Genomic DNA, 24,739 nt, shown 5'->3' on the forward strand with positions numbered 1-24,739 from the left:
ATACAACCAGAGGAGTCGCCCCCTGGTGGACACTAGAGAGAATGCAGGTTTAACACATGAAGCTTTGACTTCACTCGGCAGAACCGTTGGTTGCCTCCTGGGTTAACTAAAAAACGCTGTCCGTGGTTCTGAAGCAGCAGATGGATTTGTAATTATTGCAAGTCGTGCATAAACAAAATGAACTGGGTCTGTCCGTCATGTTCAAATTTAACAAATTGGGGCGCCACATACCACATGGGCCCAAATGACCTGAGCAGCGAGTCCTCAGACCACAGACCACCTTACTTTGTATGAAACCAGAATGTCCGCTCAAGACTTTCCAAATCTTTCTGGTTTTTCTTCACTAACGTTTCCAAACGTCGAGGTTAAATCGCAGCATCAACAAGGAGGCAGAGGTCAAACGTTTGACCCGTCTTTACTGTTGAGGTCTTTTGTTTATTTTACTTATAATGACTGAATAATTATCGGTCAGATTAAAACTGTCCATCTCGTGTCCACACGAGGAATCAGCCACAGTCTTACTGTCCAGGAAATATCCGCGTCTCCTGTCCTTTTTTCGTAAAAACAAAAGTTCTGTATTTGGTCTCACACGAGTCCACCGTCAGAGTCGAGCTCGACCATCTTCTCTAAGTCCTTCTTGACATCTGGGAAGCCCTCCAGCGCCTCCTGAAGGTCGTTCCAGGAGAGAGAGAAGCACTGGCAGTCGGTCAGCGCCTTCACGGTGGCCAGATGTTTGCCTTTGGTCAGCACGCATGTCTCTGTTGTACACACACAGAGGGAACCACAAGAGCGCGGTTAATGAGCGAGTAAACCCTAACGACGGGGATGAGATCTGACAATTAATCCCAAATTAAATAACCGGACTTAGATGAGTTGTTTTGGGAAGCCTGCTTAGCTTCTAAATGCTGCGGAGATTAGGACCTGTTCCCACTTAAAGACAGAGAATTAAATAAATCCCCCAAATTAGAAAACATAGATTTTCTTTACTTTGGTTTGAGAGAGAAGAATGATTCTCGCTCACATATGCAAATAAACTTGTGAATGACGTGAAAAAGCAACGAATGCTGAGCTATTATCAGTTTTAAAAATCACACTAAACCTGCCAACAATCTAAATCCATGGATCACTTACTTCCATTTCACAGTAGTAATATTATCACAAAATCTAAAATACATCTTATTCGAAGTAATTAACTCGCTAAATGTCCACATGGAAGTTGCTTAAACTTTATTTTTTACCTCTCTTATATTCACAAACTGCGTAAATTCAATCGCCTTCCTCTTGTGACATCTAGCCACGCAGATGGCTTTTATTTCATTTGTCCAGATTTTGAAATAGCCACCCAGCCCCCCCCCCCACACACACACACAAATAAACGACAACAGCAACATCTTTTCCGAGAAACATGATCCCTGTTACTGTAGGTAATCCACAGAGCGAGCCGTCAGCTGTTTGCACCGGGACTGGTTCTGTGGTCGAGAGCACTTCCAGTGAGAACTGCTCACAGCGAGCTCTGAGGATTATCCAGAGGAGAAGTGACAGATTTTTAAATGGAGTTTGGCAGAAAGAGAGACAGCAGCACACCGTCCAGCAGCCCTGCCTCACAGAACCTTCCTCAACATTCTCTATGTTTTGTGGATTACAGAGACAGTATTTATAGAAGAAAGAGATGTTTCAGTATCTTTTACTTGCTTTGACCACCACAGCTGCAAATCCATTCACCTCCATTGTTTTGGGGGATGGGCAGAAAAAAAGAGGTGGATATTTTAAAGAAAATCTGGACAAATAATAAAACTACTGCTTTTAAAAGTATCCATAGCTCGATACAGAGGTTAATACACTCCAGTATGAATATTAATTTAACAACAGCCTAAATTTAAACCTCCAGTGATCTAATCCCAGTATCTCCAGAGTATTATCCTGAATAAACCAGATATATGTTAGAAAGAACAACCTATTGATGTGATACTGCTTAATAAAAAGTCCCCTAATGCTTAATGTACATAAAAGTGTTTAACAAACCCTCTGAAAGCTCAAAATGTAAAGCACCTTTTAACATTTCCATTCATTGAATTCATTATGTAACACTTGAACAGCATTGTTGTGTACTTATTGTGCTTTTGCTCCAGGTTAAACAGATGTTACCGAGAGGTTATTTTTAAAATTAAAGGGACAGTGGTGATGTTTAGTAGTGTGGTTCTATGAGGTTCTTCTCCAGTCTGTGTTTTACTACAGTAGATGGAGCAAAGTGATGTTCTGCTGTGGACGTATTTTAGACTCCTAAAAGAATCTAAATCAGTTAAAGTGAACGCTATATTTAGAATGTTTTCACCTCTTTACCTGTCTGAGGGAACTGAAGCTGTCATCTATGATCTCCACAAAGACACCTGACTCCTTTGATAAAATCCTCAGAACACATAGATGCTGCTCTACTGCTGCCTCCGTCTGTTAGTGAGTTTGTGTTGTTGTGTGACTTTGGTGAATCTGAACTAAACATTTAACGCATATAAGTCACACAATAACCGTTTGAGACCAGCAACTCCTGTGTTCTGTGAGAGGTAAAAATACAGTTTTTGTCAATGGAGTCTGGTTTGAGAGTATAAATATAGCGTACACTTAAACTGATATTGACTTTATAAAGGGGGGGTCTTTCTTTCAGGTGAATTAGTACTTCGTATAACCCATTTTTAAAACATTCTATCAGCTATCCCTTTAAATGACTTGAGCTTTGATTTGGTTTGTTCGTATTTTTCTAGAGGCATTAACATAAGATTTCCAGTTAGTTGGGTAGAAACTTTGTAAGGAAAGTTGTAAAACACATCCTGCTGTTGTCTCCGTCTCCCCTCTTACGTGACTCTTGCTGTGAGGAAAATCAGATACAATCCAGATTCTCACTAATCAGACGCGAATCCAACTCACCCCCAAAGAAGTCCCCGTCACACAGCTCCCTGTCGTAGGAGTCGGTCTCCATGAGGACCTGGCCGTGGTCGATGAAGAACATGCGGTCGCCTGGGACGTTCTGCCGGACGATGGCGTCGCCCTCCAGGAAAACCTCGTACTCCAGTTTGAAGAGGACGGCGTTGATGAAGTTCTCCTCTCTGGTCTGAAACATTGGCACTTTTCTGAGCAGCCGGCTGCACATCACCATCAGGATTTGCTGGAGAATAAATACAAACAAAATATACGATTACGTAAATAAATAAGAAGACAAATTAACATGAGTGAGGTCCAAGCCGTACCTCTTTGAGCGCAGAGGACACGGTGTCCATGACGTCCTTCTCTTGGAACCACTTCCCTCCGTAGCGAGCCTGGTAGTAGTTCGTGATGCGAAGCTGCAGCTCCGGCGGGAGCTTCATGAAGGTCATGTAGTGCTCCAGACGGCTCATCTGTGGGAGGTCACAGGGATGTTTTCAGGGTCCACCACCCATCAACATTCATACATGACACACAGCATCACAGCAGCATGTTTAATCATGTATCTGTGATGTGATTCAAAGCCAGGTGCATTGTGGTCAGAGAACACCTTTTACAATAAATGTGTCCGTTTTTATCCTTAAAATTAAGCGTTAAGCCTAAAACCAACTTTTACAAAACTTCCTCTCTTAAGTTTGTTATGGTCTTCCACTCTAAGTTCTCTTTTGTTGATTGCTGATGATGTTATCTTATTTAACTAAATAACTGACTCATTACGTTAAGCCCTGATGCCAACAGTCATTATTATTTAAGATCATTTTTTATGCCGTGTTTATTGATTTTTCATCCACAAAATTTAAATAATTTGACAGCGCTTGTGAGTGAAAGTGTCATGTTGTTGTAGCACAATAGACGAAATAGAAAAATAACAACAACCTACAACACCCATCAACTGAAACAATAGGAAGGAAAACAAAACACAAAAACTTGGTCATATCGTATATATTGCAGTGAAGTCATACAAAAAATAAGAACACATTTTTTAAAATAAAATTACAAAAAAATAAAATAAAAAGAAATAATGTAATTTATGTCCCTATCAACAAAAATATTTAGTTTTTATTATTGTTGTGGCAAATTCCATTCCAGTCCATTCCTACCCCATTTTTTAGACTCAATGGGACGTGATCATTTGAATAAATATGCAGGGAAATAAAGAAACATATTAGTAAAAGACTAAACAAACGGACTGAAATGCTCTCCCTCTCCCTAGATTACATTAAAGTTTCCCAAACATGCTAAAATAATCCGTGTTTCTGCTTCACTGCGTACAGTAGCTGGTGCATACTGAGACGTGTCTTCTTACCTTGCTCTTGTACTCCTTGGCGGCCGGGTCGGTGTTGGCGATCATGGTCGTAGCGTTGGCCACGAGGACGGTGTACATCAGACAGCCGGACACCATGCTGACCATGACGATCCACATTTCCACATAATCTGGAGAACAAGACAGCGACACTCGCGCTCGTTTAGTGTGAACCGGCGGGTATTTATATCTGAGGGAGAATGTGATACCTGTGCTGTTTTTAGAGGCAGACAAAGAAAAATCTATAATTCTCACTTGTTGGCGCGTCCATGGAGCCGTACGAGAGGGCGATCATCTGGGAGAGAGCTCGGAAAACTCCCCAGGAGTACTTCACGCTCACCGTAGCATTCTGGAGGAAAGGAAACATAATTAATGCAACGTTTTGTAGATCTGGGGCTTCACAACAACAACAAATACTCACATGAATTTAAACTACAGCATGTGGTAGAGATGTTTAAAGTACTACTACATGTTTTTTGTTTAAATATTCCCTTTAACCATTTCAGCAATTCCTTGATTACTAAAGTAGTTGATGACTCATCTTCAACATTCACTAAACCTCATTAGCCAGTGATGGAAGAAGTATTCAGTACAAGTACGAATACCACACTGAATACCACACATAAAGGAACACTTCAATATAAGTACAATATTTAACTCTGAGGTGTAGTACAGTAAAAAGTACAATATTTAACTCTGAGGTGTAGTACAGTAAAAAGTACAATATTTAACTCTGAGATGTAGTACAGTAAAAAGTACAATATTTAACTCTGAGATGTAGTACAGTAAAAAGTACAATATTTAACTCTGAGGTGTAGTACAGTAAAAAGTACAATATTTAACTCTGAGGTGTAGTACAGTAAAAAGTACAATATTTAACTCTGAGGTGTAGTACAGTGAAAAGTACAATATTTAGCTCTTAGGTGTAGTGGAGGAGAAGTAGAAAACTCCCAGTACCTTGTATTTATATATATATATATATATATATATACACACCCCTACACCTGTGTAAATGTACATCACGACATCATTCACACTCTGTGTATTTGAGATAAATGAGTCTCACCATCAGGTTTTCCTTTCGGACCCAGCAGTCGGTGGGAAACTCCTCCAGCATCGGCACAAAGTACTGGATGCAGCCGTTCCAGTGACACAGCAGGAAAATCATCATGAACAGAGACAAGATGCGGAAGAAGAGGCGGACCACCTCCAGGTTTGCATTAGACACCTGTCGGAAAGAGATGACATGAAAACATGTGACTGTAAGGGGATCAAACACAGACGTACTGCAGGATATTCACTCACTCGCTGTGCACACTGGTGCATCAAACACATAAGAATATCTTCATCTTCAGGCAAGTTATTACGTTTTCTCACCGGCTAAGTTACAGTAACTCACGATTTGTTAACAATAAAAACCTCATACAGTAGATCAAATAGTTATATTATGAGGATGATACAGAAAAAAACAAAAGCAAGACTGAAACAAGGACGAGGAGACTGCGCTGGCTGGATCATGTGATTCCAAAGGAGGCAAAAGTAAAACCTGGAAGACCAAACATGACCTGGCACCAAAGTGAGACGGACGAGCGAGCCAAGATTAAGTCAACATTGAGGAGGAGGCTCAACAAATGCAGGGAGCTCAATGAGACCTTTTGGGGATTAGTTAAGTAAACAGATTTATACGTAAAATTAAAAATAAATCAGGATGGAAAACATCTGTAGTGGAGTTTCCACCATCACAACTAAAACCATTTATGTCTGCAGCTGCAAGACGATTGAAGGCGTGGAGTTACACAGACATACATTATGCAACATCAAGATTTAGTTCCAGGATATATCGTGTTTCGTTACGAGATTACCACGGAGAACGTCGAAGAGAGTCTGAAGTGTCCTTCAACTTTATTCTTGAATTTACAAAAACTCGTGTCGATGTTTTACAAAAGGACATTTATGAGCGTACTCAGTTAGATTAGATTAGTCGTGGGATGCCAGGTCTGGTAAAGTGTCTGCAGGTTATCGGAGAGCGGCTGATTGAGTTTCAAAGCTTTTGGAGACCGTGTGAACTTACTTTCTCCACTTCGTTGAAGAAGCGGACGAGTCGGGACACCCGAGCCAGCCGGATCAAGCTGAGGATCCGCACGAACATCAGGATCCTCATCATCTTGTTGGTCTTGGACGGGTTGTCGTCGTTGTGGTAATGTAAGTCCTGGGATGATAAAATACAGATGTTTTTATTGATTTATATTATTACTTCATATGTCTGAGTGTATTTATATCACACTGTTATTACCCAAAGACATGTGAATATTACTCGTGGTTAGATACTAAACTGCATTTTGTTGTATTTGTACTCAAGCAGCGACAATTAAGTTGAATCTGCGTGTTACATAAGTTCCTATTAATAAATCATGACGAACAAATAAAGTAAAAACAAATGATTGTGTTTGTGAACTGACAAATAATGCAGCACGCTGTTGGCTGTTTTCTGCTTCTTCTTCATTATGAATTGAAAATGTCCTTTGACTTGAAGTATAACTAGTTGTAAGTATCTTTTTTAAAGAATTATTCAAATTCAAATTCAAAATCACAGTTCCATAAAATACATGCATTTAGGCAAACAATACCAAACAAAGCTCTTGCTGAGAGCAAAGGATTAACATTAGTTTTGTTCTCTCTGAAAAGCAATAATTAAATGTTTGTATCATCGACCTGGATTATAATGAATGAACCGACTAGTAAGAAAAGTTTGATATGATTTGTTCAGAGCTGGACATCGTTTTTTTTGTGAACTGACAAATGCTGTAGCAGCATGTTTTCTGCTGACACAGCATCATTATGCATCATTATGACAAGTGAAAATGTCTTATTACTGGATACAAAACCACAATCCCAGTTACATAAATATAGAAAAAATAGCAACCCTTTTGTTGAGAGCAAACTAATATTTTTCTTCTTTCTGAAAAACAATGATTAAATCTTTACATAATGAACCCGGATTACAACTAATCAACCCGGTCGTAAGTGTATATATATAAAAACAGAGATTAATTCAAACATGTCCAGTCATGAACAATGTGCATAATTGCTTGTGTGAAGTGACAAAATGCTGCAGCAGCACATTTTCTGCCTCAACAAGCTGCTCATTATTACCGCAAACAGCAGAATGTAGCCGATCGGGAACGCGGCGATGACGTCCGGTATGAACCACGTCCTCAGGTAACTGACTCGGATCCGCTTGAGATCCAGAATAGCTTCCTGTGAGAGAGGACGGAGCAGAGGATGGATGAGGACGGATGAGGATGGATGAGGACGGAGCAGAGGATGGATGAGGACGGATGAGGATGGATGAGGATGGATGAGGAAGGATGAGGATGGATGAGGATGGATGAGGACAGAGCAGAGGATGGATGAGGATGGATGAGGAAGGATGAGGATGGATGAGGATGGATGAGGATGGATGAGGATGGATGAGGATGAGGATGGATGAGGATGGATGTGGATGGATGAGGATGGATGAGGATGGATGAGGATGGATGAGGATGGATGAGGATGAGGATGGATGAGGATGGATGAGGATGGATGGGGATGATGAGGATGGATGAGGATGGATATGGATGAGGATGGATGAGGATGGATGAGGATGAGGATGGATGGGGATGGATGAGGATGGATGAGGATGGATGAGGATGGATGAGGATGGATGAAGATGAGGATGGATGAGGATGGATGAGGATGGATGAGGATGGATGAGGCAAACCAGATGTATAATTAAAGACTCATGAACATGAACCAATAGTTTGGGGGAGTTTGTCCAAAATGAAGGGAGACATTGGTGCCAGGAAACGTCTCTGAAGCGCACATGAATGAATAAATCATGCACTTTATTATTACTTTCAATATACTATGTGCTATATAATATTTGTACTGCTTTTCAATATCAACTCTCAATATCATGCTTTTCTATTTTAGTTTTTATTTGGCACTGGTGATCTTCTTAAACTCTATATTTTTACTCTTGTATCTAATCTTTTGTTGTAATTTACTTTTTATAAATTATATTAGTAGATAATTTTATTTACTTTACTCTTATCGCTATTCTGTTCTATTCTCCACCAGAGTTACTTCGTTTACACTTACTAATTATTACTCTATTGATCATTTTTGTTTATATTTTTATGCTATTGTCTTATTAATCTTTGATCAAACTCTGGCACAAGAGTTTCCTTCGGGAATAATAAAGTTAGCATCTTATCTTGAGCTCCACCAGATGCTTGAATCAGACTAAACACTATAAACCACACCACAGATGTGGCATTTGTGATTGGCAAGATAGAGGTCGCCAAGTACGAGCAGATGAAAACAAAACAGGATGTAAAGTGCATAATACTTAATTGGAAATGTTATACTTCTCGTTTATAATCCCTGTTATAAAATCAAACAGCAGGTGCCAGTTTCACCAATGTCCAGGAGCTGAAGAGGAGGGTGGGGGGGGTTTTGTTAATCTAGCCTTTTCATGTATTGAGTAGATTACAGATGAGATGGATTGTACGCGCTCGTGCGCGCCGGGATTATAGTCTGCAGATTGTGTCTGAAAATAGAGCGAAGGCACTCTCACCTCGCTGTCCTCTGTTATGATGCCCATACGGAAATTCAGAGCCACGTCTATCAGGAACAGCGTGTCTGAAAACACGTTGAATCCTTCCCACGCCAGCCCGCTGTTTCCGTCCAGGAACGCGATCTCCATGGGAATCCCGATCAGGTTGAGGAACGTGATGGCCATCATGCACATGATGTAGTAACTCCTGCAGGAGAAGATCACACAAGAACAAAACAGGGAGTCTGAGATCCTGTTTTCCATGTTCGGATTGTGGCGGGAAAGTCCCTCATTAAATACTCTGATGCTGTAACTGCACATCTCCTCAAGTAACTCTGCTCTCTGATCCGCTCTCTGTTTCCACTCCCTCGGATCACCTTACAAGCCAATAATAACAATACCGCATCAATAATGCGGATATCCGGTATCATCTTAAAAATCTCTTCACAAAACTAGAATTTCAAGAGTGGAAATCTTTTTTTATTCTCCTTTACCGATTATCAGTTTGTTTTGATTTAATGTTTACTTGCTCTTTGTATTTTATGCTAATTATGCTGCATAACTTTTTTCTTTTTCTGTTTTTACGTTTGGAAAAGTGCAAAACAAATCATTACCATAATTAATACATGCTTATTGTTAATTATGAGTAATGCAACAAGCATGTTACGGAGTGGGGCTGCAACTCACTGACTAATCTGATGATTATTTTATTGATTCATCTTTAAAAAGTTTATAAAAAGTCTCAACGTGACGTCATTAACATGCTTGTTTCCCTAAATAACATCCCAACACCTACACATATTCAGTTTACTGCAGGAGACAAAGAAGAAACAGCAAATCTGTCAACTGGAGAAACTGGAACTAAAAGATGTTTCCCTTTAAAATAAAATCAATTATAATAATAGTTGCAGATTATCTTTCTATCAACTGATTAATCAATGAATCCCCTAACCTTTACAGCTGTAACATGAATAAACAAAAGAAGATAATACTCTTAATCCATGATGCAAAACTAAGCAAAGAAACAGGCAGAAACTTGCAGAAACTGTACAACTTTGAAAGAGACGGTGAGACTAAAAGTGGAGTTGGTGTCTCCACAGGACTGACCTGAATCTATCATATATTAAATACCTCATGAGGCTGAACGGGTGGATGACAAAGACTCTGCTCTGCAGCTGCCGCCTGCACTCCTGCTCCACGGCCATCTCGCTGCCGTACACGTACAGCGACTGCCTGTTCAGCTGCGGGAGAAGCAGGGCTCTCCATCCACAGGTGGCCGTGGTGCATCTGGCGGCGGGACCTTTTAGTTTCTCCATGACCCGAATTCGGTCCTCCCCCCTCCGATCAGCCGAACGCGCAGTCCATCCTCCCTCTGCTGCTGCTCCTGCTGCTGCTGCTGCTCCTGCTGCTGCTGCTGCTGCTGCTTCTGAGGATAAGTGGAGTCTGAGGATGCTGGTCCTGACCTCCCCTCTTGGTCACAAGGTAATTTTCCATCAAGGGCTCCAAAACCTCAGGGCTTATTGGAGCTGTGGAGTGAAGCCAGTGGATAGCTGCCTTTCTACTCCCTCCCTCCCTCCCTCCCTCCCTCTCTCTGTCTCTCTCTCTCTCTCTCTCTATCTCTATCTCTCTATTTCTGCCCTCACCCAGTCCCTCCACTTCTTTTCTTTTTCTACCCAGCTCATCAACTATTCAGTATCTGTGTCTCATCCCCACATGAATCAAGCCATGTCAAGAGGGTAAGGTCCAGCTCACATTAATACTGAAGACAATGGCATGTGTGTGTCTGTGTGTGTGTGTGTGTGTGTGTGTGTGTGTGTGTGTGTGTGTGTGTGTGTCTGTGTATGTCTGTGTGTGTGTGTGTGTGTGTGTGTGTAATGGGCATCGCAGTTATTGTCATGTGAACTCGACATCTGGCAGCGAGTGCAGGGACAAGTTCAGCAGCCGGGGATGTAATTAAACACTGTACCGTGTTACCTGATGCTGCACATATGCTCTCAGCTCCGAGCAGCTCCCGTGTTGTTTATTTGCACATTTCACATATGTAACAAAAAAACAAACGGAAGCCAGAATATTTCATTTCAAGGACTGCAAAGTAGAAGATTCATACTATTCTTGGAAGGTTTGTCAGGATTAAAGCAACGGTTGAAACACAAAAGAAATGGAAATGACAGTGCAGGATGTAGCAGCACGGAGGGATTAGCTGAGGGGTCATGGCAGTGGCAGCTTAGTGCATGAGATGTGTCTAATATTGTGAGGGATATTGGACGGGATTATTTTTTTTCAACAAACAATGTTTGACGCGTAGTAGAGAGATACAGGAAACACTTATCTATCACATACCGGCAGCCTTTCAGTTCAGAGTTTAACAGTTTTGACAGAGTGTTTTCACAGGATTAAGACGTTTAGAACATAGTTTGATGTCAAACCTATTCTTTAAATAACTGTTGAGCATTAAATCCAGCTAGCAACCAAATCCCCCCAAAAAGATGACAAAATATGTTGTTTTTAAAAAACAACCTTTTTTGAAATCTATAATAAGATGTGGTGATCTTTAAGCATGAGAAAGAAGAGCTACTTGGCGCTGTATATCTGGGGTTTTGGTTTAGTCAGCGGCTCGTTGTTTACAGTCCGATAAGCAGCTTGAGATACCAGAGAGACAGAAAACGTTCACTGGATTGTTTCACAAGTTGCCAATTTATTAGCTAATTTTAAAACCAATACAAATTGAAAACATGGTCAGATGCCGGTGCTTTTGGGCCGATGTGCTTTGCTGTCAACACTGTTGACCTGCGTTCCACAAAGCCTGCTTGATTGTGATTAGTGATTGTGACTAGTCTATGTCCAACAAAGGACAGAGTTCATCGGAGTATACGTTAGATGAGTAAATATTAATTCGCTGAGTCTACTGATTAAGAAAGACAAAGACTGCTCACGCTGCGTGCACACAGGAAGACGAGAAGGCAGACGATCAGGACTCGGCCCTGACACCTCTCCTCCTTCAGGGGGCAGGTTTCTAAAGGAAACACCAAAACAAAGGCTTCAGATAAGACTGAGAATCATCTCAAGGGCATCTCAACACCACTTGCATTGGTGCGACACAATATGGATTCTGTGGAGAGCACAGCAGAGAATGCAGCAAAGTATGTTTCAAATAGAGGAGCATGTCTAACACACGGTACCGAGCAAAATGAATAATATGCTTACTTGCTCATTTATCTAGCACACAGCTGGCCCTCCAACCAGAACAAGAGACTCGTGCTTCTGCTTACGCACTGCTTCGCTGTGCTGACGTACTGTAGAGCCAGCAGACATGTGAAAACACACTTCTTCATGTATTGTAGGACAGAAAATAAACACTTTTCATTTTATGAAACTCCCTAACCACTGAAGTGTATCTTCTTCCCCAGAATTTAATATCTGCCAAAGCAGGTGAGAGTGTAGAAAGACAGCAATATTCTGCAGGCTGATGTACTTTTAGACTCATATTGTACTTTATCTTTTAGGATGTGTGCAAAGTACAAGCAGTTGGATACTGAATGCAAATGTGAGGTTTTTCTGTTTTTCTCTATTTTAAATCATTACATCATTGTGAAGTGAATTCCGTTGGGATTGTTAGTAGATGAATAAAAGAGATATTATTGAATACTGAAAATAACACGTATTAAACTGTGATTAGGTTGCAGCCCTTTCACAGTGATCCTATTATTCTTGTGTATTGACCTGTGTAATAGTGGAAAAGCTACACCACTAAACGATAACACTGTGCTAGAAAACCTTTTCACAGCTAAATATAAATGGAAGCTAAAATGTCAATAGTTTTGTGCATATTTATGGTACTTCTCCACAGACTGAGACAGAAGTTAAAGCACAGGAAACAATGACACCGAACAGTTAAATGATCCGACTCACGTTCAAACGTGGTAGCAGTGCCTTCCTCCTTCAGCCTCCTCCATCATGAGCTGTCCTGGCTGATGAAGACCATGATGATGATGACGTTACTGCGCAATAAAAAGATTCCACTCTAACTGCCTTGAGATAGATAATGGTGAGGCTGATGCTTGAATGTCAAATCACACTTTGCTGCAGGAGACAATGTGGCAAAAGGAGGTTTAACATATGTTTTAATCCCACATTGTATCTTATCTATGTTTACATAATCAACTTACTTCTACTCTTGGTTGAGCTTTTTATACTTTAGTCTATGAGAAAATGACTCTACTTCTCTCTTGATTTATTACCTCAGTAAACATTGTAAACATGAGTTTATGATGTTCATTTAGTACATTATGGTCCATTTAGAGTCAAATCAGTTTTTTTGGTTTGTTTTCAGCCTAAAAAACAGGAACTTGTGATGTCAACTCGAATAGCTTCACCTTTCAAACTGTAATTGGGAAAAAAATGGATATTTAGCAAAGAACTGGCTCCACATATTTTCAGTTAATTTCAGTACAGTCAGTCAGTTTTTATATTTTGATCTCTAAATTTTGACGAATGTAAATTCTGTAAATCTCAACCTAGTGTGTTGCTTGCTTCATGTTCCTATAGAAATGTCTCTTGAAGCTTCTTGATGCACAATTAACTCACGTAAGCCTCAAAATAAAAATAGTGTCATTTAACCATATTTTTGTCTAAAGTTATTTGTTCAACTTTATTGTTTTGTGGTTATTCCTGGTAGTGTGAATAGTAATAAAACACTTGTTTGTTATTTCGTTTATTCTAAATTATATTACCACCACTTACAGTCACTTTTTTTAATTGCTAGCCTAACTTTGCTTGATTAATACCAATTTCACCAATTCAAATACAGTAATGTTAATGTTGCACCATGTTGGAAATGTAAATCATCTGATGTTTGTTCATAATAAAGCTGTCATTTTAAGAATTGATTTGTCCTTTATGTTTGACATTAAACGTTAAAAAGGAAAGAAAAGGAGAGTTTGACAGATAAATAAGTACTAACATCAGTTAGCTCACTAAAAACACAATTGTCCTTAGAAATATAAAAATATACATTTAATAAACTTACAGTACATTAACAGATGCTCTGGTCTCTGATTATCAAACTGTTTGCTAGGTCACATGTTGCTTTTTTACGTAATTTCCTGCCGTTGTTACACAACACTCAATTTCCCAGAAGCCTCCGCACACGAATCTGCATAAATTCGGACCACGTGACTCTTCTCCATCCGCCGTTGGTTTCTCTCTGAAGGTGAAGCGACTCTTTCCTCACCACCAGCCTCCATTCAAGTAAGTTACATAACGTAGGATAACCCATTAGCCAGCCGGCGTTTTTAACTAGTACACTACGTCTTAATTGTGTCATTCACCCGCCATGACACCCAAAAACGAACTGTTTCTGTTAGCTAGCTAACGTTTGTGTTACGCAATGTCTCCAAACTGTTCGCTAACGCTGGTAAAAGCACAACACAGCGAGGCACGTGGTGCTTCTGTAACATTATAACATGAGCAATATGCCCGTCAAACAGATCAAAGTCGTCCACAAATCATCGACTGCTTCTGAGAGTAATCGGTGTGTTGTTTGAGCTGTGAAACGTGGACGTTGTAACGTGTTTAATCACATTTAAACGCGAGGAGATCTCTTTAAACTGCGTGTTTTTGTCTCAAACAACGAGACTCAATTTTCAATGATTTAGGATTAATCTTTCTATGTAAAAAATATATATTCTATACATTTAATATTTAAAAAAAAATGCTAAATATTCCCTCGTCCCATCTTCTCAACTAAGTATTATCCCCCTTTTTAATAAATTCAAAGTGTGTGTGGCACTGTCATTGAAGCTAACGTTACATCATTGAAGCTAACGTTACATCAGTCCAGCTGCCTTTCAGCGTTAGCTAACATTATATTACATTATATTATTTTTTATATATATATATATATATATATAAGCAATATGCTCTTAAACAAAGCATCGATTACTGTTAAGAGTAATCTGCATAATCTTTCAATGTAAAAAACAATATTTTAATATTTAAAACATGCTAAACATTACCTCGTCCCAGCTTCTCATTTGAGTGTTCCCCTTTTTTATTTTTTTAAATGTGGGTTGGACCCTCGTGGTTTCTTTTTTTTCAGTCTCCTATCTTTTCACAGAAGAGCTTTTTTTTTTAAATTTTTTTTTTATTTTTTTTTTATTCTGGGAAATTAAATGCAAAATTAGAGGTACGAGTTGAGAAAAGGTGCTGCTCTACATTAAGTCTGCTCGTGAGATAATTAAACAGTTTTATTTTTAGATCCGTCTGAAGATGTCCACCGTGTCGGCTGCCTGCATGGAGCCGGCTGCTGAGGCCACTGAGCAGAAGAAGCCACTCAAAGCATGCTGTGCTTGTCCAGAGACAAAGAAAGTCAGGGACGCTTGGTGAGCGCCTGTGCAGAGAGACGCAAACTCTTTACTTGTTAAGTTAAAACTATTTCTTGACGCCTCCGTGTCTGTTTTTCTTCCAGCATCATTGAGAAGGGAGAGGAAAGCTGCACGGTCCTGATTGAGGCACACAAAGACTGCATGCGGGCGCTTGGATTCAAGATCTAACTTCTCCATTGTGTGTGTGGGGTAAGTATTGCTCATTGTTGGTGTCCCACCAGCTCATTTGCTAGTATAATGTCTTTGTGCTGGGTCGTTTGTGACCCTCAGCTGTTACTGATTCATCCTACGCAGAGTACAAGCTGAACGACCACACTGAACAGTGCTCAGCATGTTAATGACGAGCACTGCAGAACTAGATTATCCTGCAAGTGTTGTAGTTGTGTTATGAGTCATTTTAACCCAACAGTCATGTAGAAACCTCGGGTCTGATTCTGTCGAGGCTTTTAGTGGTATGGAAATATTTGCAGCAGTGAGAACGCTGGAAGTTTAAGGAACAGTTCACCTTCCATTACCTCTTCATATCGTGATACTAATGATTTCCTGGAGGCAGCAGCCAGCCTTCTGATCATTACTCTGACCTTCAGTGTGGGTAGAACTGGGCAGTGGAAGTCTAATGGCGCTAAATGTCCATTGAGAGGAAACTGTCCCCGCAGTAGACGTCTGTCCATTTAAAACTGCAAACAGAAGTAGAACTCGGTCTGCGTGCCTCTACTGGCGACACGTGGCTGCCAAATGCATTGTGACAACTGAAGGAGCGTTCGCCTCTTTGTGAACCCTGTAAACCACAAAGTTAATTCATTTAACCTTTGGATATCTGCAGTGATGAAGCCGTCTGTAATTCACGGTTCTGTTATTACCGCTTCATTTTGCTGGGTCAAGTGTATCTCTTGGCTATTGCTGATTTGATCCCGTTGTGCCGCATCAGACCCGGTCACCATGTAATGAGGTAGGGGGGGTGGAGCTAGTGTTTAATGTGCTTGAAACGCACCTGAAGCGGCTCAGCTCACGTTTCAGCAGCTCTGTTAGCCGTCTGGCATCGCCTGAATGTTCACGTGTGCTCGTAAAAAGAGGAATCTTCAGGTCGAATAGAAATGATTTCACCGAACGTGTGCACTGAATGTTTTCATCTGATCTCTGCGCTTTCATTTTTATTAGCTGGCACAGTGTCTCAGATTCATGTTTTTAATATTGTTTCTCTCTTCCTGCAGTGTGTTGCTGTGAAAGATGACCCCTGGTGTTCCCTTCTCTTCCTCTTATTTATACCGCGACTAGCAGGGAAATGTGAGGAAGCACTTCGACTCTCATGGGATGACTGTCCTTTTCTGTGAAATAGTTATTTTTTAAAGTCTGCAGAATATCTGAGATGTTTGTCTGTTGAATAAAAGTCCTATGCAAGACCACTGCTCGCTCTTTATTTTAGTGCGGTCGCATTGAAAGGTTCTCTCCACCGAGCGGTTGCTTGCCACAGTTGTCGACCCTGGTATGCACTTAGGCTTAAAAATAACTCCTGCCCCTGAGAAGTCAATACTTGGCATATCTGCATTCTTCCTCTGTGGTGTGTCACCGTTACAAAGTGTGGCTGACGGTGGACATCTGCTTTGACACGTTCGTAAAACCTGTTGGAAATGTTTCAGCTGCAGATGAGTTTAACTGTAACTGGTTTATCCTCTCTTCATGCTTGTTTACGCTTGTCCACATATTCAACCAATAAGCACCTGAATTTCTTTTAATTTGGTTACAAGTGTGACCACGTCGGAGAAGCCGTTAATATTCAAATACAGTTCATTATAACCTCAGCTATAAATCCATTTTACGATGCGGTAACTGCTCCAGAAGCTGAATCTATGCTTTAACTCAAAGAGCATCTCTTCAAAAACACATTTGAATTATAGAATCGCTTGCCACCGGATAACAGTACAAAAACCTAACTATATTGGTGTTCAACATTGTCTTAACTGTCACTAGTTGGTTTACATGTTTAATTCAAAGGCCTTGTTTAACTTCTTTCTTATATTGTGAGCATAACGTCCAAAGAGGGAATGCTGCTCTGTGTGAGATGAGGCCTCGCCTAGTTTGACCAGAGAACAGCAGCAAGGTGTACCACGAATTTACTGATGAAACTTGAAAATGTGAATCTCTTTCCATAATGAGGCAGAATTTACAAAATGTGTTTGTCAAAATCAGCCAAGTAACAATTTTCTTGTGTCCAACATTTAAATATGACCTCAGATTATATCCTTAATGAAGTGCAGACGTTTTCAAATGTTTCTACAAAAAGACAAAATTTACATATTCAGACTTTCATTAATAATTTCAACCTGTGATCATCTGTACGGCAGATTGTTTGCCAGATCCTTAAAATAGTTCTTAAAGACATCAAAGATAACGTGTCTCACTTTTCATTTGTCCCACATCGCACAGCTCGTTAAATCTATTTAAAGTTAGACAAGGAGCCTTCATGTTGTGTTGGTTCTGTTGGTCTCTGTGGACTAAAGTGGTCGTGTTTCTGAGCACCAGAGTCTCTTTAGAAAACTCACTTTACTGCAGCAGGGTCTGACAGTCTGCCCCTCTCAGTCCTGGTTCTGGTTCTCCCGTGCCTCCCTTCCCTCCAGCGGGTCCAGCAATATGTCCTGGGTCTCCAGCAGCGTGGTGTCGGTGTTGACTCCCAGAGAGGAGAAGATGCTGCTGCCGGGAGCTGAGCCTCTCCTCCTCCCTCCGGAGATCTGACTGCAGGTCCAAGGCTGCAGGTTGAAGCCGGATCTGGGTCCATCCACGGTGGACCGGTCTCTGCTGGAGGATCTGGGTCTGTCCACGGTGGACCGGTCTCTGCTGGAGGATCTGCGTCTGTCCACGGTGGACCGGTCTCTGCTGGAGGATCTGGGTCTGTCCACGGTGGACCGGTCTCTGCTGGAGTCTGAGCTGAAGGAGTTTCTGGTGAACCCGCATGAGTTCATCTGGTTTCACCAGAATCCGACCCGGTGGCTCCGATGACGAGCATTAAGAATAACTCTATAGAAACAGACCATCTTCTCTCTGATGGTCTGTTTACTGATGGAGGATCAGGACTACACTGAGACTGGTTCAGGACCAGTTAAAAGCTCCTCACAGTGACTTTAATTCTTAAATCTGCCAGCTTCAAACAGACAGAGTGCAGGTTCTTGTTTGTGTAGATAACAGACTCTTTGGCTTCTAGCAGAGGCCATCATTTTGCTTTATTTACTATAACTACTTGTCTGTTTATTATTTTGCTCTAATAAAAAATAAACCAGAGCAGGGAGAGCCGGGTATACAGTGTGTGTGTATGTGTGTGTATGTGTGTGTATGTGTGTGTGTGTGTGTGTGTGTGGGGGGGGGGGTTATACCTGAAATCTGACCTGCTCATGTCAGTGTCTCTAAATATGCACCGGCTGAGTGTCTCCTGAGAGTAAACTGAACTCACAAAGCTTTTTTATGAAGGGACTCTTTTTTAAAAATGTGAGTGACACTCATAGATATTTGTTATTGTCCCTGTCCTCCCTCTCGTTTCCTGCCTCTCTCTCTCTCTCTCTCTCTCTCTCTCTCTCTCTCTGTGTTATGTTAAGTAGCAGGCCTGCTTTCTGTCCACCGCTCTCTCCTCCTTGGGTTTCAATTCCAAACATGGTTATCCTTCTAGGGCTCTATCAACGCCCACCCCTCCCTTATCCCCTTCTCCTCCAGCTGTTGGCTCCACTAGTGCAGGCCGGTGGGTGAGAAGAGAAACAGACGGAGAAAAGTTACAAGAGAGACGACAGGAAGACTCAGAAAGGAGAGAGGGAGAGAGAGAGGAGGGGGACGCATCGTGAGAGAAGAAGAAGAAGGGGAGAAACCCATTCCAGCTGTGTTTCTCTATCAAATAGAGCCGTGAGAACTTCTCCACGTTGAAGGATTTTCCGAGGGATCAAACATTCACTTCTGACATTCTTCTGTCAGCATCAGCTGTTTATTGTCACAGTTGTACATGTTGAGATATCACCCAGAGTTTATTGGATAAAGACGTATTTGTTTTTGGGTCCATTTGAAGACAAACATGAGCGCAGGCAACTCGACTCTGCTGGACAGCTTGTTCTTTCCGCCTCTCTGCGACGGCTGGACCAACAACACAGAGGGAGCCATCTACCATTTGGGCAACACCATGCTGATCCTGGGCTACATGGGAGGCAGCGGCGCCTACGGGTGCCTCTTCATCTTCGGCTTCCTGGTTCCCGCCCACACCTGCCTGACCCTGTGGGGCTGGATGACCGTGTGCGGCCTGGACGTCTTCACCTGGAACCTGCTCATGGTGCTGGCCTGCCTGGCCCAGATCTGCCACCTGGTCTGCCGGCTGCTCCAGGAGGGCGTACGCGGCGAGGAGCTGACCTCCCTCTACCAGGCGGTGTACCTGCCGCTGGGCGTGCCCGTCCAGGTGTTCAAGGAGATCGCAGGCGCCTTCCAGAACAAGGTGGTGGAGCTGAAGGCGGGAGAGACGTACGCTGTGGAGGGCAAGACGGCCATCGACAAGCTCTCCTTTCTGCTGTCTGGGAGGTGGGGAGAGTGTGTGTAACATCTGCACACCTGTAATGCAAACCACCACACAGCTGGCTACACAACACGACAACACACAGGAGTAAAAGTAGTGATACTTCAATATATCAGATTTCTACTACACGATTATCGAGGGAAAAATACACTGCAATATTATCGCAATATTGCTAGAAAATTTGGGGGAACTTTTACCTTGTTTGTTGTGTGTTTTGTCTCTTTTTTGGCAAATTAATTACACTTAAAATACGCGTGTAGAGAGAGAAAGTCTGATACCATAACAGTATATATAAAAGGATTCAAGAGGCGCTGGATTATTTACACGATATTATCACATGTATATAATATTAACATGATTTCAGTTATTGTCCTTACTGGCGTATCGTGACAGCCATAACCTCAATGTAAAAATACTTAATTACAAGTTTCTCAAACCTGCAAAAACTGATTATTTTTGTTTTGTTTAGTGGAAACAAGGCTGTGAACACGACGTCTCACATTCATCATCGTTGAAGTTGACAAACAGTTGCTTATTTACACGTCTAGGAGACACGGCAATGCATGCTGATGAATGTTGGTCCAGTATTCTCTCTTTTAGCTCCGTGTTTGGAATTTATAAGTTGCTCCTAATTGTCAAGCATATATTTTGCAGATCGTTTTTTTATATCATATAATTTGAGTATTATAGATAAGATAGTAAAGTTATAACAAATTTAATTTAACAGTTTTATTCATGCATCTATTAATAAGACGATCTTGTGTTTTGTATTTAAAGTCCTAATCCAACTAAAGCTGTCAGATAAATGAAGTATGTGAAGCAAAAAGTATATTATTTCCCTCTGAAATGTCGTGAAGTAGCAGGAAATACTCAACTAAAGTACAAGTACCTCAAAATTGCACTTTCACACACTGACCAACACTTTTTAAAAACACTCAACAAAAACTGAATTCTAAGAGCTTCATAAAGTGGCATGTATATAAAGACTGCAGTATTTTACTTTATAATACAGATACTCATGTTTTATTTTACCAAAGGAAGTTCTTTCTTACTTTCACATTTTTTGGACATTTGCAGGTTTTAGTGTCACTGAAATTCAGGCTAAAACCAAAGATGTACCACAGATATATAATGTAGTATTCATTGGTTTACGTTCCACCTCTCACCCATTGCTTTTAAGAAATTGACTCCTGCAAATCTGGATTTCTATCTCGGACTCCCGTCACAGGAAACGTATCCTCTTCGTCCAAACATCCTCAAAGCGGAGCTGCCTTAGATTTCACAGTCCTGGAGCCGAACACAAGAGAAATGTTGTAAACAGAGTATTTCTGTCCGTGACTCACCCCTGTGCACTCTGCCAGCTGGTTAAATGATGTCTTTGTGCGTCTGGACGCTGACTGTTCCTCTTCAATTCATCACCTTAGATTAAATGTTGGCCACGCTGTTGACAGCTCGGCGTGTACGAGCCAAATTTAAAACAACAACACAAACAAAAGGCTAATAATGACGCTCATCCATCTTCTTGTTTATTCAGATTCAAAGATGAGCACAAGTAATAGGAATACAGTATCTACCTGAGGATGACGTCATTCTCCCTCTGTGTGTTGTAATCAGAGCTTCTCTGTGCTTTGTTGACATAGCCGGGCCGGCTAGCTTGGTTTTTAGTGCATGTGATCGGGCCCCACCGGCTCGCCAATTGCCGCTGCGCTGCGCTCATACAGCGGTTACAACTGACGACGCCATCCCGACCGATGGCGTTGTCGCGAAGCACCTGCCGGTTCCTCCTTTAGGTAAACACTGTTTAGCTTTGCCAGCGCTGTTGCTGCTTTTTACACTGGTAGCGCTGCTAGCTGCTAGCTGCTAGCTGCTATCCTTCGGCTCAGCCTTCACCATGTTGAGAGCCGCGTGGAGACAATAGTACGTTGACCAGATGTCCTGTTTTTTCGGGATCATCCCAGTTTTAAGCTGGTCATTCCGAGTCCCGACAAATAACTCAAATGCCCCCCCGCTTTAAATATACATTAAAGAATGTTCACAAGATATCCAGAACTATGCTGCATAAATAAATACAATTTTATGCATCAATACATTTAATACAATAATATAACATGCATTATTCTGAAAAAGGCCATTGTGATTAATTAATCCTTTTACTTTTGGTACTTTAAGTATATTTTGTTGCTAATACTTTTGTACTTTTACTTTTCAATGCATACGTTTAACTTGTAAGAGAGTATTTGTACACGGTAGAATTGCTACTTTTACTGAAACATCAAAGTACGTCTTCCACCACTGGTTTATAGGAACTACTTTTAATTAAAAGTCATTGTCTTATCCTTTGTAAGCAGCCTTACTTTACATTTAGCCGCTGTAACAAAGGGGCAGAGTAGTTTTTAACAGAATAATTTCCATTTCTTTCAGAAGATGTCAGGTGATTGACATGAAGCAGCTCTGATTGAACTCACACTGGAATGAGGACAAAACAGAAACTCTAGACGTAATGCAATGAAGGGTTGATGTTTAGTGTGCTGGAGTATCTCACCCTGCGGAAGTTATTCTCTTTTAAAATAAAGCTTCCTTCTGAGGGAGGAATGTCCCGATTAAACTGGGATTTCTGAAAGAATCCTGGCAGAAGAAGAAATGTGGTATTTTCAATTTATCTGGAAGGTGTTTCATTTATGTAGCGGTGGTACAGGTAGAAATACCATGGTCTGAAAATACTTCTTTAAATGTAAAATCACAAAAGAACAGTATTATTATCAGCAAAATGGGCTTAAAGTATCAAAGTAAATGTACCCATTTTTATATTTCATTATCATTTTCTTCTATACAGCTTACAGAAGTTTGTATGTATTTTTTTTATGTTATTTTGTCACATTTTTATTGTAATTTTCTTCTATACTATATTTGTTTCCTATTATTATTTTGGATTGGATTTTCTTTTACTATTTTCTTTACTTATCTTACTGATTATGTTTTGCACCGAAACACCAAAACAAATTCCTCGTAGTGAAACCTTCTTTTAATAGATGGTTAAAGGTTTTACAGTCATCGAAACGCTTCAGTTGTTGACCCTAAAACCCGAAACTTTAACCCTTCAGCGGGCAGGTGGGTTTTAAGAGTTTAAGTAACTCGATAGTCTTCAGATTTTCCACATCTGCACTAGCGAGATATTCATGCTAACATTCACTCACAAAGTGACCTCCAGCTCTCATTATCACTCCTTAATCCCTCTCTTTTTAAAACTTGTGTCCTACTCTCTCTCTCTCTCTCTCTCTCTCTCTCTCTCTCTCTCTCTCTCTTTTAGGATCAATGTATCTTTGGAGGGGCAGTTTCTGCATTACATCCACCGCCACCAGTTCCTCGACTCTCCAGAGTGGGAGTCTCTCAGACCAAACGAGGAGGGAAAGTTCCAGGTACGAACGGTTTCATGCCAGTGTGGCAGTGAAATGTTAAAGTAACCTGAGAAAACCAAGACTTGGATATCAAGTTTCTCTTCTGTCTGACTGATGAGCTGAACGACGCCGTCGTCCTCTTGTCTCTCACATATCCTGTCGCACTAGATGAGTTTAGTTAAAGTAGGACGTGATGTTAGACATTCAACGACTGCTGGGCTGAACAGGTTTTCTACTATTTTGACCAATGAGGCACACAAATAGAAATATGGCTGCAACCAGACCATAAAGCAGGGGATGCTTTAGGGCGGGGCTAATGTGATCCAAGATGGCGACGGCAAAATCGCAGAACTCGAGGCTTCATAACGGCAGTCCACAAACCAATGGGTGACGTCATAAAGTCCCTTGAATGCATTTAAAGTTTTCACAGTTTCTTCTTCATGGCTAGCAAAAATATGTACAGTTTGGGGAACAACTTAACTTTTTTTTAAAAGTACAACATAAATGAACCCTCCAACAGTGAGTCTGGCCTACAGGTGTAAGAAAGGACTGTTTGTTAATGAGAGTCTATAGTACATGAAGGCAGATTTTTACTTTGGAGAGAACCAAGCTAGCTGTTTCCCCCTGCTTTCATTCTTCATGCTAAGCTAAGCTAACAGGCTGCTTGTACTCAGGTGTTTCACTCATACTCCCCAGGTGACCATGACAGCAGAGGAAGACTGCCGCTACATCTCGTGGCGTCGCCGGCGCCTGTATTTGGCGATTTCGAAGGACCGCTACATCGCCCGCGTCTTCTCCGTCATGCTGGGCTACGACATCGCCGAGAAGCTCTACAACCTCAACAACAAGCTCTACATCAAGAACGGCGTGCTGTTGGACATTCGCCTGCCCAGCCTCTACCACGTGCTGGCACCCTCCTCGCAGGGCAGCGGCAGCGGAAGTGACGGAGGCCTCGGCAAGGAGCACCTGCAGGGCGAAGACTCGGCGCCGGCCTACCAGATGTCCGATCAGGCCCAGTTTCAGCCCCACTTGCAGGGACCGAGGACCCCCTTCTTGGAGGAACCCCAGGACCCCCAGCATGAGCGCTATCAGCACCCTTGGGCATCAGACCCCGATCTGCCCACCGGTGAGGACTCCACCAGCCTGGTCCTGGAGGACTTCACTGATGTGGCGGGCTCCTTAACGGATTATGGCAGTGAGAGGGATTATTTGAGGTAGAGGGGCACAGTGCTGCAGCTAACACACGGGGTCACCACTTAGGATACATGTAAGTACCTCACCTGGGCAGCGAGCATGGGGGGGTGGGGGGGGCTTGCTTCGCACAATTCGCACAATTCTTACTAACCCGGCTTCATAGTGAGACACTACGGAAAATGCATTTATTTAAGTACTTTTTAAATGTAATTTCATTTTTAATGTAATTTCGTTTTTAACCCAATCCCGTTTTCCAGCATTTTTTTTAAATTTTTTTACGTTATTCCGTTTTTAACATTATTCCATTTACCTCTGAGATGTAGTACAGTAAAAAGTACAATATGTAACTCTGAGATG

General features: G+C 41.4%; 3 protein-coding genes across 8 annotated transcripts in view; 2 read left to right on the forward strand and 1 right to left on the reverse strand.

Annotated features, from left to right (window-relative positions):
• Positions 1–14: 14 nt before the first annotated feature.
• On the reverse strand, positions 15–14,988 carry hcn5 (hyperpolarization activated cyclic nucleotide-gated potassium channel 5). 4 transcript variants are annotated; one of them, XM_031873980.1, is made up of 13 exons: positions 14,888–14,988; positions 12,078–12,871; positions 11,807–11,886; positions 10,005–10,299; positions 8,895–9,081; positions 7,430–7,534; positions 6,348–6,485; positions 5,343–5,504; positions 4,532–4,625; positions 4,280–4,407; positions 3,240–3,386; positions 2,920–3,157; positions 15–758 (listed from the first exon to the last, which is right to left on the reverse strand). In XM_031873980.1, the coding sequence occupies exons 2-13, from the start codon at positions 12,083–12,085 to the stop codon at positions 586–588; spliced, it is 1,755 nt and encodes a 584-aa protein (XP_031729840.1). In that variant the 5' UTR covers positions 12,086–12,871; positions 14,888–14,988; the 3' UTR covers positions 15–585. The 4 variants fall into 4 exon arrangements, with proteins under 4 accessions (XP_031729840.1, XP_031729841.1, XP_031729842.1 ...); XM_031873981.1 differs by lacking the exon at positions 14,888–14,988 and having other exon boundaries at positions 12,078–12,166; positions 12,783–14,740; XM_031873982.1 differs by lacking the exon at positions 14,888–14,988 and having other exon boundaries at positions 10,005–11,886; positions 12,783–14,740.
• Positions 14,016–16,659, forward strand: cox17 (cytochrome c oxidase copper chaperone COX17). The gene is made up of 4 exons (XM_031873985.1): positions 14,016–14,120; positions 15,129–15,253; positions 15,340–15,445; positions 16,468–16,659. Exons 2-3 carry the CDS (start codon positions 15,141–15,143, stop codon positions 15,422–15,424), a joined length of 198 nt encoding a protein of 65 aa, XP_031729845.1. The 5' UTR covers positions 14,016–14,120; positions 15,129–15,140; the 3' UTR covers positions 15,425–15,445; positions 16,468–16,659.
• Positions 16,660–19,004: 2,345 nt separating this feature from the next.
• Positions 19,005–24,739, forward strand: part of popdc2 (popeye domain cAMP effector 2) — a 7,542-nt gene continuing 1,807 nt past the window's right edge. The window contains exons 1-3 of one of the 3 annotated variants that reach the window (XM_031874023.1): positions 19,005–19,798; positions 23,101–23,209; positions 23,885–24,314. In XM_031874023.1, the coding sequence (XP_031729883.1) occupies positions 19,305–19,798; positions 23,101–23,209; positions 23,885–24,314 (1,033 nt within the window). In that variant the 5' untranslated portion in view covers positions 19,005–19,304. Of the gene's footprint in view, positions 19,799–23,100; positions 23,210–23,884; positions 24,456–24,739 lie in introns of all 3 variants that reach the window. The other 2 variants (XM_031874020.1, XM_031874022.1) reach the window with 2 other exon arrangements.

The sequence above is a fragment of the Anarrhichthys ocellatus genome, unplaced genomic scaffold, assembly GCF_004355925.1.
Source record: "Anarrhichthys ocellatus isolate YVR2014 unplaced genomic scaffold, GSC_Weel_1.0 scaffold77, whole genome shotgun sequence".
Taxonomy (NCBI): Eukaryota; Metazoa; Chordata; class Actinopteri; order Perciformes; family Anarhichadidae; genus Anarrhichthys; species Anarrhichthys ocellatus.